The sequence below is a fragment of the Phoca vitulina genome, unplaced genomic scaffold (genome assembly GCF_004348235.1).
Source record: "Phoca vitulina isolate PV1807 unplaced genomic scaffold, GSC_HSeal_1.0 scaffold3, whole genome shotgun sequence".
Taxonomy (NCBI): domain Eukaryota; kingdom Metazoa; phylum Chordata; class Mammalia; order Carnivora; family Phocidae; genus Phoca; species Phoca vitulina.
In genome coordinates, this window is record NW_022589706.1 from 27,558,951 (window position 1) to 27,575,185 (window position 16,235).

Genomic DNA, 16,235 nt, shown 5'->3' on the forward strand with positions numbered 1-16,235 from the left:
CTTAAAATACTACCTTGATCATTGCATCAGTTTCCACAGAGTCTTGGTCTTTCTCATCAGATTGAGAGTCCTCTTCATTTAACTCTTCATTGTATTCAGAATCCAGTGCTGGGCCTGTGCTGTGTCTGGGTGTCTTTACTGCCTGAAGTGAATATGGAGTAAGGTGGACTTCCTTATTGTAAGTTCTTGTGAAGGCTGCTTTCACCTATAGGAAAGGAATAGAAAGAGGCTGTTAAAAATAAGTGCCAAACAATCCTAATTTTAAACCAAAGGTTTTGTGAGATCCTGCAAGATCCGTGAAATATTCTGTGAAATATTTACGCATGTACATGTAAGTGTACTTATATACATTTTTCTACGGAGAAGTTCTATGTTTTTCATGACATTCTTAATAGAGCCCATGACTCAAAAATAAGAACTAGTATTTGGGAACATTAGGCAGGAAAAAAGAAAAAAAAAAAGAACTTTAGCTCATCATTTTTGCCTATTTAGTGCATCCCACAGTTCTACAAAGTGAGAAGCATAGTGAATTAATAAATCAAAAAAGACTTACAATAAGGTACAAGTTAAACTTGGCCTTTAATTACTACAAAATACACAAATTACCTTTATCATAATAATGGTTAATTCAAAATACTAAGTAACTTGAAAGCCTTAACTTGAAGCTTCTAAACATAATTGTAGAATTAGTCCTTGAATTCTAACAATGGAGGTCTCTCATGAGAGAATTTACCCATAACCATAAAGTCAGATCAAAATTCTAGAGAAGGTAAGCCATAGAGAATATATCTTCTAAAACAGCACCAAACTGGGGCGCCTGGGTGGCTCAGTTGTTAAGCATCTGCCTTCGGCTCAGGTCATGATCCCACGGTCCTAGGATCAAGCCCTGCACTGGGCTCCCTGCCCTGCGTTCCAGAAGCCTGCTTCTCCCTCTCCCACTCCCCCTGCTTGTGTTCCCTCTCGCTGTGTCTCTGTCAAATAAATAAATAAAATCTTTAAAAAATAAATAAATAAAATAAAACAGCACCAAAGAAACAGGCAGAGTGTGAGGTACTGGATATTACAGATCCATGTTATGTCCTTTTAGTTTTTTCATGCTCATTATATAAAGAAAGTAGGGGATACATTATTACATAATAAACTGTCCAACTATAATAAATACTAAGTTCACAGATTAGGCAGACTGAGAAAAAGTATAAAAATCCTCAACCAATAAACACATCTTTCTTCTCATAATGTATTACCACCACCTGACTTACTTCCCCAGGCTCATCCACCCGACTTTACATGGAATACATTAATATACTGGCTTCTCAGATTTCATGTCTTGCTTTTCCACTCAACATAAAGCAATGATAAAACTACAAATCGTTAAGGTCAAATCCAGAAGTCCATTCTTAATACTGCACTCAAATAGTATCTTTGGAAAGCATAGGCCATAAGAAGCAAAAAGCATTTAAGGGGAAAAAATTAAACCTTTTTAAAGCACCGACAACATCTCTGAAATACTCCTACTACAAACTTGTAATCACAAAGTGACGGAGAACCAGTGAGTTACACAATTTACCTTGGGGTCCAGCCTGGAGAAGGGACTAGATTTGCCTCCCCAGCTGCTAATTTCCATGATATTCTCAAAGTCTTCTTTCATCAAGTAGTAGGTGTCCATAAGAGCAATAACGTCCTGTACTCCTTCTACCCCTTGTGAGGTCAAGGGCTGTACAAGTGCATCCCTTACATGGGACAGATAATCCATGTTTACAGTCCTTTTGCTGGAATAAGTTCTTAAACCAAAACAAAAGAGACATAACTGTAGTCAGTGGCAAACTACCACCAACTCAAGTCATAGTGTGAAGTTCAATCCACTTTTAATAATGCCCAATGTAATGTCTACTATTTAACAGCTGGTAGAGAAAGCCTAGCACTACACCATCAGGATGATGGACACACACCAGTGTGCTCAAAGGGAATGAATTTTCTACTTCTCTGGATCAGTGAATGAAAAACACAAATGTAGGTTCTACTTGCAACCTACTCTCAAGGCCTGGGCAACAACAGGATTTCTATGTACTCATACTTAATATAGCCAAAGATTATTCATTCCTAGTTCCAAATATTAAAAGCATCAGTAAAAGGCAGTGAGATTTCCTACCTCAAGTTCCACTGCTACTTACTACATGACGGTCTGCAATACCTTTTGATCTGATTATAACATACAAAATTATATATGAATATTTCCCTCATATTTCCTAATAGGGTTACTCTGAAATCTTTAGTTCTAGAGCAGGGCTTTCCCCAAACTAAGAAAACTGCAGAAAATGTCCCTGCACAATCACAAGGTAGTCCACACTTGTGAGGGGAAGGCTTCAGGAAAAAGTCTGCTGAGAACTACAATGTTATCATGAAATGACTTTCTCTCGTGCTCTTAAATACTGTCACTCAAAGACAGAAAAGAGATGAACAAAACAAAATGCCACCAATCTAAATCTTTCCAGTCCAGCTGCCTCCATCATCAAATGAGGCAATTATATGTGTGCATAATCCAAACGAGAAACCTCAAAAGCTGTTAGGCTTCAGAACCCATAAAAATGTTAAAATTATTAATGGGTCCTGCTCTTGCCTTCAGGTAACTGAGTCTGAACAGTTCTCTTGATTAGAAATCTAGAACCCTGCCCCCAACTGTTTTACTACCTAGGCAAAGAATCCAAAAAAACCCTTATTTTAAATTCACCCATTTCCTCTAGATTCAGTCTTCTATAATCGAGCACAATTAGTACTTAAAGACAAGTATGAGCCCTAAGCCACAGTGCCTAAGAAAATCATGAAACTTTTTCAAAAGTATTCTCTTATATTTTGTTACATTACTGTTATCTTTTACTCCAAATCACAGAGAATTCAACTCTAGAAAAGTCTAAAGGTATCTAGTGTTCCTAAATCAAGGGTTCTTAACCTCAGAAATCTGTAATTCCCCTAGCATTGTTTGTGCATTAGCACATTTGGGAGTAATAAAGATCAAAGAGCTTTCAGATTCTCAAAGGCATCTATAACCCCAACAAGAACTAATGATAAAATCGCACTTCCAAAAGTTCAATGACTTAATCAGGGTTAAAAAGTTAAATAGGGGGGCGCCTGGGTGGTTCAGTCATTAAGCGTCTGCCTTCAGCTCAGGTCATGATCCTGGGGTCCTGGGATCGAGCCCTGCATCAGGCTCCTTGCTCGGCGGGAAGCCTGCTTCTCCCTCTCCCACTCCCCCTGTTTGTCGTTCCTGCTCTCGCTATCTATCAAATAAATAAATAAAATCTTCAAAAAAAAAAAAAAAAGTTAAATAGGAAGGTCCTAATTTACTTTAAAAATTGTGAAATTCACTATAGATGTCCTTTGATGATGACAATGTCCTGTGTGTGATTCATTAGGGAACATTTACCAACCAATTTTATATGCTGGATGGGTAGGCCTCAGTTCCTACCACCAGAAATGCTCGGTCTAATGGGAGAAGGGGACGGATACACAAAAGCACAGCCACAAAACAAAGTGGAAGTCCAGTGCTCACAATCTACATGAAGGGTGGGGGAGTCAAAGGCGGATACCCCTAGGGCACAGGGATGCATCACCTTTTTAAAAAACAGAGGGCAGGGAATAGGAAAAGAGCTCAAAGCCAGGCCTCCCACTTGAGCAATGAGAAAAGCAGTGGGAAATGCAACCCTTTCTAATTTCTAGAGGCCATGGACATCCCTTGGCTCATGGTCTTTTTTCCCATCTTCAAAGCCAACAATGTAACATCTTAAAATCTCTTTCTCTCTGACTTGATATGGCTGCCTCCCCCTCCCCTTTTTTTTTTTTTTGGTAAAGACCCTTATAATTACACTGGGCCTGCCCATATAATCCAGGACATTCTTTGCATCTTAAGGGGGCAATAAATTTGTGTTATTTTAAACCATTAAGTTTTGGTAATTTGTTACAGCAACAATAGGAAACGATTACAAGAGTGGCAAAAAAAGACCCATGCCATAGGCTAAGAAGAGGGACCACAGTAGGAAGTAGAATTCTACAGGAAGAAGAAAGGAACCATTTCAGTTCAGCTTCAGACAAAAAGTTAAGAGTGGACCAATGTAAACATTCCCTCCAGAGATCAGAAAGAGAAGTAAGACTGCTCAAGTAGTTCTTCGTGGTTAAAAATAAATTCCTAAAGTTCACTTAATATTTATGTGCATGCACATTTTCTAAGTTTCTAAACTTTAACAAATTGTACCAAATAAGAATTTTTGGACTTCATTAAACTTCTCCAGGCAGATTGATTTTCAGTCATCTGCATGTCTGCCTCCTGTTGTTATATGCTAAACTGTGTCCCCTACCCTAAATGACTAGGTCAGTTTACTACTAGGATAGGTACTATAACCTAGTATCCTACTAGGACTATTTAAATAGTCCCCTTTTTCCTATTAAATTATTTGGAAGCTGAGACATTATGTATGCCTACTAGTAACAGGCATAGTCATGATAAATAGTAGCCCTACCTCAGATTTACATAGCTTTAAAATTTATCTTAAAGTTATGGCACATCTACCAACTGGGCTTATTCTCCAAAGTATACTTTTAAGTGACAAAACAAGTATTATACTAATTATAGATAATAAAACTCAGGCCCACAAAATATAAGGAACTTATCCAGGATCATTTATCTAGTTCGCAATAAAATCAAAACTGAGGGGCGTCTGGGTGGCTCAGTCGTTAAGCATCTTGCCTTCGGCTCAGGTCATGATCTCGGGTCCCGGGATCGAGCCCCACATCGGGCTCCCTGCTCGGTGGGAAGCCTGCTCCTCCCTCTCCCACTCCCCCTGCTTGTGTTCCCTCTCTCGCTGTGCCTCTCTCTGTCAAATAAATAAAAAAAAATCTTCAAAAAAAAAAAAATCAAAACTGAAACACAAATCTTTTGACTTATGCTATCCTCACTGGCTAAAGGTTAAATAAATACACTACACTGATAAAATGCCACACATGGACTAATACCACTTACCTAAGACTCATGTGCAGTGCTAGGTCCTGTACAATACGATCATGTTTGCCGGTAGATGAGTGCTTCCCCAACCAGCTTGGGAAGGTAGGAAACTGAGTCATGTACCCCCTCATTAACTCTCCAGGAAGAACACTGGCATAAATGGCCTGAAAAAAATCAATTGCAGTCCACAATTTGAATTCAGTACAAAGTTGCTTCCTACACAGCTGTTGGCTTCCAAAGAGTCTGGAGCAAATGAAGCAACACTGTCCCAGGTACCTAATTCCAGGGCATCACACCCTTTCCCTCTGTCTCTCATCTGTCAGTATGGGAAACCACTCCCGGAGAAAACAACGTTATCAGTCCAATACATGTTATAGCCCGCAGAGAGATCATCTGGCAGTTCGGCCTCCTCAACCAACTGATCCCAACATACCAGTTACTGCATGATGCAGAAAAGACTTTAAAAGGAATACGACTGCGGTGCCTGGGTGGCTCAGTCGTTAAGCGTCTGCCTTCGGCTCAGGTCGTGATCCCAGGGTCCTGGGATCGAGCCCCGCATCCGGCTCCCTGCTTGGCGGGAAGCCTGCTTCTCCCTCTCTCACTCCCCCTGCTTGTGTTCCTGCTCTCGCTATCTCTCTCTCTCTCTGTCAAATAAATAAATAAAATCTTAAAAAAAAAAGAGGAACATGATTGTCTTTAACATAAACTATTGATAGCGCAGGTAGATCAAAGCATGGAAAACTGAATAGAGTATTAAGTAAACTGGTACTTGAGAAAAGATTTTTACAAAGGTATCCTTGATATCTTCTAGATCCAGGGCTCATACTTTTTTAAAGTTGGAATTATACATAAATTTTGTATCCTGCTTTATTCTAATAATATTCTCTCATAAGCATTTTTCATATTAGACAATCTTTATAAGTAATTTTAAGGAATGCATAATATTCCATCAAGAGTATTTACCATAATTAATCATTCTCCAACTGCCAGACATGGAGATTTTCTCCGATTTCTTACAGTATCAAAACTCATGTAATATTTTTGTACATTCAGCTTTTCCTATGTTTAAAGTTATTTCTTTAGGATAAATTCTTAAAGATACAATTATTAGTTTAAAAAATGAACACTTGTAAAACATAAGAGAAAGGATTCTTTATATCCAGAATGAATCTTTGTTTTTTGTTTCCCAACAATGTATAGATAGAATTAAGAGAGGAGTAGGCCTTCCAGAAGTCCCTTGCTTATTATTACTTGGGCCAATAATGCCATATAAATATGCAAAACTCAAGAAGAAATAATATTCTTAATTATGAAAGTTTGCAAAACTCTGTTTTGAGTGAAAGTTACCACCTAAATAAAGTACCAGTATAAAGCTGCCTCTTCAGCAAGGAAGAAGACAATCAGAATTCACATATCAGAGAAGTAGCTGCTGACCTGCCCTGGCTGCATCTTCAAGTAGGAGCTACTTAGTCACCATCGGGGAGACTCAAGAATGACAAAAAAGAAAGGCATTCTTAAGGTAAAACAGAGCAAATAAAACTTTTGACTAACATCTTATTTATGTCCAGAATCTAATGTTCCTATTTCCATATGTCCATTTACATAAAGACATTTTGAAACCCTGAAAAGTAAGGCTATTTTTATGTTTCATTTTTATTAAAAAATAGACAATTGTGACCCCAGAGCATTTTAATCTAGAACAGACTTTATTTTTGCCGTAAGAGCCATAATGTTTCTCTGGTATTTCACATAACTACAGGAGCTCACAGCTCTTCTGTTTTACCTAAAGCAGAGTCTGCATCGTGCTTACCTGTGCAGGCAGAAGGCTCCAGTTTTGCTTACTCCGGATCTGACGGTCCACTAGGTCACCATCGCATATGCTATCTGCTGCTCTGCTTAAAAGCATCAGGTGCTTTTTCATGTCACCCCTGCATAAATAAAGCAGTCTGGATCACACCACTGCCCATACCTCCTCCCCCTCTCTCCCAGGAACATGGCCTACCCCTCACTAGCTCTGAACACTCACCCTGCAGCGACAGGCTTCACGTGTATGTAGTTCTCCTGGACAAAGAGGGGTGCTATTGAGTAATCATGAAAGAACAGATCGGACTTGTCCACAAGTGACATATGAGCAGTCTCCTCTCCAGCTGCAAACACCTTCCGGGCAACATCAAATGGGCCCTAAAAAAAGGGAAGGACACACCTAGTAGGACGGCCAATGTCCAAAATACTGACAACATCAAATGCTGGCAGAGATGTGGAGCAACAGGAACTCTCATTTATTGCTAGTAGGAATGCAAAATGGTATAGTCACTTGGAAGACAGACTGGCAGTTTTTTTACAAAACTAAATATACTCTTAATTGTCCTCCTTGGTATTTATCCAAACGAACTGAAAACATACTACACAAAAAACCTGCACATGGATCTTTACAGCAGCTTTATTCATAACTGACAAAACTTGGAAGCAATCCAGATGTCTTTCATAAGGTCAATAAACTGTGGTACATCCAGACACTGGAATATTATTCAGCACAAAAAAGAAATGAACTATAATAAGGCCATGAAAAGATATGTAGAAACCTTAAATGCACATTACTAACTGAAAGTAGCCTCTCTGGGGGTGCCTGAGTGGCTGTTGGTTAAGCGTCTGACTCTTGATTTCCGCTTGGGTCATGATGTCAGGGTCGTGAGATCGAGCCCTGCATCATGGAGCCCACTTAAGATTTTCTCTCCCTCTCTGTTTGCCCCTCCCCCTGCTTGCACTCGCTCGCACGTGCTCTCTCTCTCAAAAAACAAAAAACAAAACAAAAAGCCAAACTGAAAAGGCTATATACTGTATGATTCCAACTACATGACATTCTGAAAATGGTGCAACTATGAAGACAATAAAAAGATTAGTGATTGGGGCATTGGGTGGCTTAGTCAGTTAAGTGGCTGGCTGACTCTTGATTTCGGCTCAGGTCATGATCTCAGGGTCATGAGACTGAGCCCCGTGTCGGGCTCCACACTGAACGTGGAGTCCGCTTGTCCCTCTCCCTCTGCTTCTCCCTCTGCTCATGCTGTCTCTAAAATAAACAAACAATCTAAAAAAAAAGATTAGTGATTGTCAGGAGTTGGGGGAAGGGATGGATGAACAGGAGGAGTACAGAGTATTTTTAGGGCAGTGAAAGTATTCTGTGTGATATACAATGGTGGATATAAGCTATGATACATCTGTCAAAACCTATGGAATGTACATCAAGAGTGAACTAACCCCAATGTAAACTATGGCCTTTGGGTGTATCAGTGTAGGTTCAACTGTAACAAATGTACCACTCTGGTGGGGGATATTAATAGTGGAAGAGGTTGTAGGAGTCTGGAGGCAGGTGATAATAAGGGAAGTCTTTGTACCCTGTGCTAAATTTTGCTATGAAACTAAAACTGCTCTTAAAAAGTGTATTGATTTAGGGACGCTTGGGTGGCTCAGTCGGTTAAGCGTCTGCCTTCGGCTCAGGTCATGATCCCAGCGTCCTGGGATCAAGTCCTGCATCGGGTTCCTTGCGAGGTGGGGAGTCTGCTTCTCCCTCTGCCTGCTGCTCCCCCTGCTTGTGTTCTCTCTCTCTCTCTCTGACAAATAAATAAAGAAAATCTTAAAAAAAAAAAAAGTTTGATTAAAAAAAGGCAGGGAGAGAGGGGGTTACAAACACTACTTAATCACTGCTCTAACTGTAATAATAAATTCTGACTAGTGACTAGGTGAAATAGAACACAGATAATTAATACCGACTTCTGGTTTCAAGTTTCAGAGAGGTACTTAAATTATAGGCCATTTGAGGGGCGCCTGGGTGGCTCAGTTGGTTAAGCATCTGCCTTCGGCTCAGGTCATGGTCCCAGGGTCCCGGAATTGAGCCCCGCATCGGGCTCCCTGCTCAGCGGGGAGCCTGCTTCTCCCTCTCCCACTCCCCTTACTTGTGTTCCCTCTCTCTCTCTCTCTGTCAAATAAATAAAATCTTTTAAAAAATAAATAAATAAATAAATAAATTATAGGCCATTTGAAACAGATTATTCTTAAAGTTCCAAAACTTCAAACCATGAAATCTATACATAAGGGACTCTGAAAAGACCATTTTATAACTACTGAAGCATGAATATAATTTAAAACTTCCATTTCTCATAATTTACAATGTACACTAACAGTCCTTGAGGAAAAATTCATTTGAATTAGAAAACCTTTTAGCAGCTGTCTTTCTTATTATAAATATCCACAGGTTCAATAGGTGTGTCAAGGAACTATAATAACTACTTCTACTAAGTTAATATGAGTAGAACAAGAAATGCTTTAGCTTGAGAAAGTAACTAAGAAATGGAAAGTTATTTTACCAGTCTGATATCCTTCTTGGCTCTATGAGAATCAGCCTTGGCCTGGTCATAGGTTAGTGCCTTACTTCGTGCACACCACATACTCAGATTGTGTAAAACCTAACAGAAATCATAAATAAGACATGGTCAAGGTGAGACAATAATGCCATTCTTCCTCTCTGAAAAGTTGAAGGCATTAATTCAAAAGAATCAGCAACTACTAACGTAATATGTATTTAATTTACCTGTCTGATATCTTGATTGGCTCCCAAAATTATTTCATTCATAGCTGGAGGGGGGATCTTCAAACCCTCTTTAAATGCAATAGACATCATAGCACCCTGAAATTGATAAAGGGGAATCCTAAATGGTTTTTTTTAAAGTCACATAATCAGATATTTTTAGAATATTTATCAGGTACTTTTAAAGGTAACTTTTGAGAAATACTGACCAAAAAATAAGAAGGAGTGTGTGATGGAGAAAAAAAATTACAATCATTTTACCTTAATCTGTTCAACTCGAGGTCTTTGAAAACGAAGATCAAAACAATAATGAACCAAAGAACGAATCTTGGGATGATTTCTATCATTGCACATACAAATAATGGGAATTTTTGTATGCTTTATCAGACCAATTAATTCCTAAAAAAGCAAATTTGCACACATAATTATTTTAAAAAAAAACAACAAAATACTACACAATATATGTATTTTAGGTTTTGAAAACCTCAGCAACATGCTTTAATTGTAAATATTACAGCACAATTAGTTCTTTAAATATTAAAAAAACTATCTTACAACTAAAAATCAACAGTAAAACTGCAAAACTACAGTGCTTTCATTACCTGAATTCCTCCCCTGTCCTCATTGCCTGCCATGCCATCTACTTCATCCATGATGAGAGCATGTTTCGTGCTTACTGAATGGGCTGCTCCACCTGACCCATGCTGAGAAGCTATGGGATGGGACAAAAAAGAGCAACTGTTCAAATGCTGCTGCTTTATTAAAAAAACATGTAAAACATTTTAAACTAAAATGCAAGAGGCACAAGAATATGCAGATGAAAAGAAATTCTCCCCCCCACCTTTGCCCCCTCGGGTATCCCTATACATATTGAAAACATGCGTGCATAAAAATATATATCTTGGTTTTATCATTCAATATATTTTGGTGATCTGTCCTTAACACCTCATTTTTTAAGGCTATTTAATAATATCCCATTTTACACATGTATCATAATCACTATCTACTGATAAAATATGAAGATGCTTCCAACCTTCTATTACAAATCATACTAAATGAATATCCTTATATATATATATGTCACTTGGCATATATCAATTGCTAAATTCCAAGAGCTGGAATTTCTGGGCTAAAAGGTCTATATAATGTAACTTTTGAAAATAATTGCCAGACTACTCTCCAGAGTAGTACCAATTAACTAACACTCCCACCAGCCAGAGTGACATTACCTGAGCAAATCCTTTTTAATAATGATTTGCTACCATTGAAAGTACCAAGAATTCAGGTGACCGTGCAGTATCTACCATAAGTTCTAAATCTGCACTATTGAGTCTGCAGTTTGAGCATCTTATTTTTCCCATAGACTCTGGCCATACCAGACCACCAGCTACAGCCTCAAACAGTGTCACCTTCACAATTTCTTCTCCTCTGCTACTATCTTTGCCTATATGACCTCTTTCGAACACAAATGATCCTTTTTCATCCTCCAAGGCCTGTTGAACAAATACCACCCTTATCCTGGCTTTCCCCAGTGCCCCAATTCAAATCATTTCTTCATCTACAGGCCTCTATTACCTCACTCATCACATTGAATTATAATACTTTATTTACTCTCCCTCTTCACAAGATTCACCTATGAATCCTCTAAAAAATGTGCAACATGTATAAACATGTCCATATATGTATTTTAACACATTCTTAGAAACTGCTAAGACCTGAAAAAAAAAGAGGGGGGGAACTACTGTCCTATAAGAGTTCCATCATTAGCCCCAGGATTTAGCAGGGTGCCTGGCACATAGTAATGTTCCATACTGGTTCCTAAACGTTGAAGTGAATTTGTTTTCCTTACATAACCAAAGAAAACAGTTCAAATACCCACGTACTTGAATAAAAGCCTGTGATGCTGGTATTATTCAGTGATTCAGCAACAACCTCCTTCAAACTGTTCTTACTCCGAGTGTCACTTGCATTCAGTTCCACGTAGCTATATCCCAATTCCTAACCAAAATATTGGAAACCGTTACTGTCGCAATACAAATTATTAACTCTCCCCAAAAACAAGGCAATTAATGAAGAAAGTGGGCATAAAAATGACATAAGGAACCATGGATAAAAAAGACAAAGACGATGACATAACATGCCTCACAATATTAAGAGATTTTTTAAATATATACATATATACCACACACACACACACACAAACGTAAGTTCCATCTTAAAACCACAGCTAATAAATCACTAATCTAGAAGAGTATACCTGAACAAGCAATTTTACTAAGTTTACTTCTTAAAATCCTATAAAGAATTAAATATACCCATCCCAAGATTTCAATATCACATACAGAATTAATCTAAGTTACCAAAAATAATTCTTGACTCTTCAAGATAAAGTTAAATCATTCGTTATTAAACCATCCCAATACATAATCTTCTTACCAAGCTGTGAAAAATCAAGTTATTCTGACTCATTTCCCAAAATTGATTATATTGATGAAAAGCCTTAACTCAATTCCCCTCCAAAATAATGATGATAATAAAGGGAGAAAAAAGTCATGTTTACAATTGTAGAGACTAGGAAAAAAAATTTTTTTTTTTTTAATGTTTGTAATAAAACAGAAAATATATAGCTGTTCTACCAGCTAAATTATGCTCTGGTCCACAAAACAAGGATAAAACAAAACCACCAGCTTATAGGACAAGGGCTGGGAAATCCAGTAGTATATTTAAAAGAAGTTTAAAATCCCTCATTTTGGGACGCCTAGGTGGCTCAGTCGGTTAAGCATCTGCCTTCGGCCCAGGTCATGATCCCAGGGTCCTGGGATGGAGTCCCACGTGGGGCTCCTTGCTCGGCGGGGAGCCTGCTTCTCCCTCTGCCTGCCGCTTCCCCTGCTTGTGCGCTCTGACAAATAAATAAAATCTTTTAAAAAATAAAAATCAGTAAATATAAAAATAAATAAAATCTCTCCTTTTATCATTCCGCTACCACTTCATATATCACTTCACATTCATGATACATGAACTCCAGTTTGCTCTAGTGTCTCCCCTCTCACGGTCTAGAAATGGCAGCTGTAGAGACAAGAACAAAGGCAGGCTCCCAGAGCGGTGAAGAGTCAGACTACCTGGGCCACCAGCCTCCTCTGTAAGCCCATTTCATTTGTCACATGAGGATGGAATATTTCTATCCATAAGAGTCTACAAGACAGGGGGCGCGTCGGTGGCTCAGTTGTTAAGCGTCTGCCTTCGACTCAGGTCATGATCCCAGGGTCCTGGGATCGAGCCCCGCATCAGGCTCTCTGCTCTGAGGGAAGCCTGCTTCTCCCTCTCCCACTCCCCCTGCTTGTGTTCCCTCTCTCATTGTGTGTCTCTCTCTGTCAAATAAATAAATAAAATCTTTTTAAAAAAAAAAAAAAGAGTCTATAAGACATATTTATATTACCTAAAAGATAATACACCCAAGGGCTTACTTAGCACATGGCCTGGCACACAGGTAAATATTACCTATTATTTTAATTACCAATATTAAGAAAAGGATGAAAATGACAAATATCCCCAGAACCAAGGTAAATTCTAAAAATTTGACTTTACAAAGTCTATACAGAGCAGGTTAAAATACATATGCCACAGACCTACTAACACACACACAAACACACGGGTATGTATCTGCTACACATGCCCATTCCTGGGTTAGCTTTCCAACTGCACTAAGACACAGCACTCACCTGACAAACCAGAGAGGCTGTGGTTGTCTTGCCAACACCTGGAGGGCCTGAGAGCAGCGCTGCTTTAAAACTAGAGCCATCATCTTTGCCAGCAAACTTACCAAACTTCGCTGCTGGAAAAAAAGAAGTTCCAGAGTGTTAACCTATATTACATAAGAGAAATTCAGGAATGGCAGGAATCACTGTGCAGAAACTGAAAATCAAGAGCAGTCCTCCAATTTACCTCTAAATTTGCAGAATATTTCCTACAAACCATAAACAACAGTTTCCAGAGCACTTAGTGAAACTCTACTGCCTACCTCACTTACACCCAAAATAAAACACTAAAACTAACTCTCCAATTCTGATTTGAACCATAACTTTATGGGTTTCCTTTCCTACAAAAGCACAGGTCAGGGAGCAGAGTTTCTGGGCTCCAATCCTAACTCCAGCTCTCCTAATTCCACCGCTCACCAGCTGGGAGAAGTGATTTAACCTCCTGGGCCTACTTCCTCCTTTGTAAAACGAGGGTAACAACAGTAATGTACTGGCAGGGATACCGTCAGGATGAACATGCTGATCACAGAGCCAGGCATGCCTCAATACATGTCAACGAGCATAATCAGCTACTTGATCACAAAAAGAATGAACTGAAGACGGTGTGTCTACAACTACCCTGCCCAGCTCAACTCTAAAGCATTCTTCTCCCCTTATCACATGGGGGCCTGACACATCAAGGGTGCTCTACACAGACACGATGCCTGAGAGAGAGATGGCTAAACCTGCTGCAGGCAGGGGAAAAGGGACTCTGGTTCCCCTGAAGCCTCATAAAGTCTTCTCCAGGCATACAAAGCACGATATCCCCCTTTAAGATTTTATGTGATTTTAGAAAGAGAAAAGGACTCAAATTTAAACCTGTATCATTAAAATTACATCCTCTAACTGTCATAAATAAGCTGGCAACATCGGCCAATGTCTAATGACCAGATGGACATTGATAACCCAGTCATCACTCTGGGAATTCACTGTGATGCTCACTGGATTTTGCCTTCTTATTTCTCACACAGTATCCTCCACGGCTGCGGGTGCACCTCACGAGAACACTACTGACATCTGTGATCTGAAACCTTGGTTCCAATAATACGCTAGACATTAAACACCGATTATACCACTCCTTTTCCACGACAAATACATGGTGAAGAAGCCAGAGCTCAGGCCCTACTGAAAGCAAATGCACCGCTGGGATTTTCAGGCTGCCTAGTCCGGAGTGTGCCTCAGCTGTTAATTTGCACACTTCTCCACCAAGTCTCCCTGGCACTCTCAGTGGCTCGCTCACACATCCTCAGACCTTGGTACCTGTATTCTCTCCCACACAACACTCCTCCTTCCCTTCACCCAGCTAACTCCTGCTTAGCTTCCAAGTCTTCACTTAGCTACCCCTTCCTCCTGGGATGGGAGCACACCTCCACATCCCTGACCACAGAGCTCCCTGCTCTTGGGGCCCTACACTCACCCCTCCAACGGTACTCAGCACCACATATCTTACCTGCTGGCTCATCTAGGTCTGTGACTGACTGAGCAAACTGAGGAAGACGCTTTTGTTCACAACAGCACCTCTGGGGTCTAGTATTGCACCTGGACTCAGAGCAGGCTTTCAACGTCTGCTGAGAGATGAATGAACCAACTATTCTACTTTCTCACAGATGTGGATCTGAGCAATTACATGGTGACAGACACACACAAAAATGAAGGAAGCTGCAAAATCACCGTATTTCTTATCTTCGGATGGACTCTTGTGCCAGTTCTGGAGCCAGCGGAGGAGTTTGTTGGCACAGCTCTGGTCACCTTGCTGTCCAATTATGGTCTTGAGCGAGGTTGGCTTATATTTATCCACCCAGAGCAAATTTTCCACTTTGCTTTCACTGCTGTCATCAGCCAAATTCCTAGCCCGGCTGTCACCGTTTGTCTCCTCAGCCACCTGCTCCTCGAAGTCCAGGCATCTCCAAAACATACTGGTTTCCTTTTTTACTGACTTTATGGAGCTGTCCTTTTTGGGAGTCAGTCTGCTTTTTTTAGATTCTGACTCTTTCTTAGTTGGGCTAATTCTTCTTTTTCCTTGGTCTTTTTTTTGAGGTGTTCTTTCCAATTTGGACTTTTCTTTCTTCATCTTAAAAATTGGAAAAGTGAGGAAAAAAAAGAAACTTGGTAAGATATACAGAATATCTATCCTGCTAAACGTACTCTATAGGGTTAATCTGGGATATCCAAGTGAGCTACCCAGCATGGGTCTGGTTTTTCACAATGAACCCTGCTATTGTGGAAATCACCACCTTCCAAACTTGATAAAAATTAACAACAAACACACCAAAAAGCACCCAAATGCAATTTTTTTTAGTGAGACCATGCTAAGTTTACAAATAATATTCTGTAATCAGTCTGAAATCCAAAAAAAAAAAAAAGATTAAGAAATTTTTGTTCCAGCTTTCTGACTCATTAAAAGTTAACACCTCCACAAAAACTTATACACAAATATTCACAGCATTATTATATGTAATTATAATTATATATTAATTATATATTACATTATTATTACAGCCAAAGAATAGAAACAAAATGGCCATCAACTGAAGAATGAATAAACAAAATGTGGTATGCACACACAATGGAGTATGAATCACCAAAAAAAAGGGAGTAAAGTCCTGACACATGTACTTCAGTACAGATGAACCTTGAAAACATACTAAATAAAAGAAGCCAGACACAAAGGGTCACAAATCGCATGTTTCTCTTTAGATAAAATGTCCAGAACAGGCAAATCCATAGAAACAAAAAACAGAATAGTGGTTGCCAGGGGCTGGGTATGAGGAATGATGGTTAACTGGCTACGGGGAGTGATAAAATTAGATACTGGTGATGGTTGTGTACAACCATCTTGGGAATACACTAAAAATCTCTGAAATAC

The 16,235-nt window shown here is 39.3% G+C and overlaps 2 protein-coding genes across 3 annotated transcripts in view; one reads left to right on the forward strand and one right to left on the reverse strand.

Moving 5' to 3' along the window:
* The window catches only part of WDR19 (WD repeat domain 19), a 122,473-nt gene that overhangs the window by 103,869 nt on the left and 2,369 nt on the right, over nt 1–16,235 (forward strand). The window lies entirely within an intron of this gene.
* Nucleotides 1–16,235, reverse strand: part of RFC1 (replication factor C subunit 1) — an 86,388-nt gene that overhangs the window by 3,447 nt on the left and 66,706 nt on the right. Inside the window, exons 13-24 of one of the 2 annotated variants that reach the window (XM_032400211.1) lie at nt 15,041–15,440; nt 13,295–13,404; nt 11,459–11,573; nt 10,178–10,287; nt 9,837–9,974; nt 9,579–9,674; nt 9,355–9,453; nt 7,020–7,174; nt 6,804–6,921; nt 5,012–5,157; nt 1,568–1,781; nt 14–205 (exon numbers count right to left, since the gene is read on the reverse strand). In XM_032400211.1, coding sequence (XP_032256102.1) covers nt 14–205; nt 1,568–1,781; nt 5,012–5,157; nt 6,804–6,921; nt 7,020–7,174; nt 9,355–9,453; nt 9,579–9,674; nt 9,837–9,974; nt 10,178–10,287; nt 11,459–11,573; nt 13,295–13,404; nt 15,041–15,440 — 1,893 coding nt within the window. Of the gene's footprint in view, nt 1–13; nt 206–1,567; nt 1,782–5,011; nt 5,158–6,803; nt 6,922–7,019; nt 7,175–9,354; nt 9,454–9,578; nt 9,675–9,836; nt 9,975–10,177; nt 10,288–11,458; nt 11,574–13,294; nt 13,408–15,040; nt 15,441–16,235 lie in introns of both variants that reach the window. The other variant, XM_032400210.1, reaches the window with a different exon arrangement.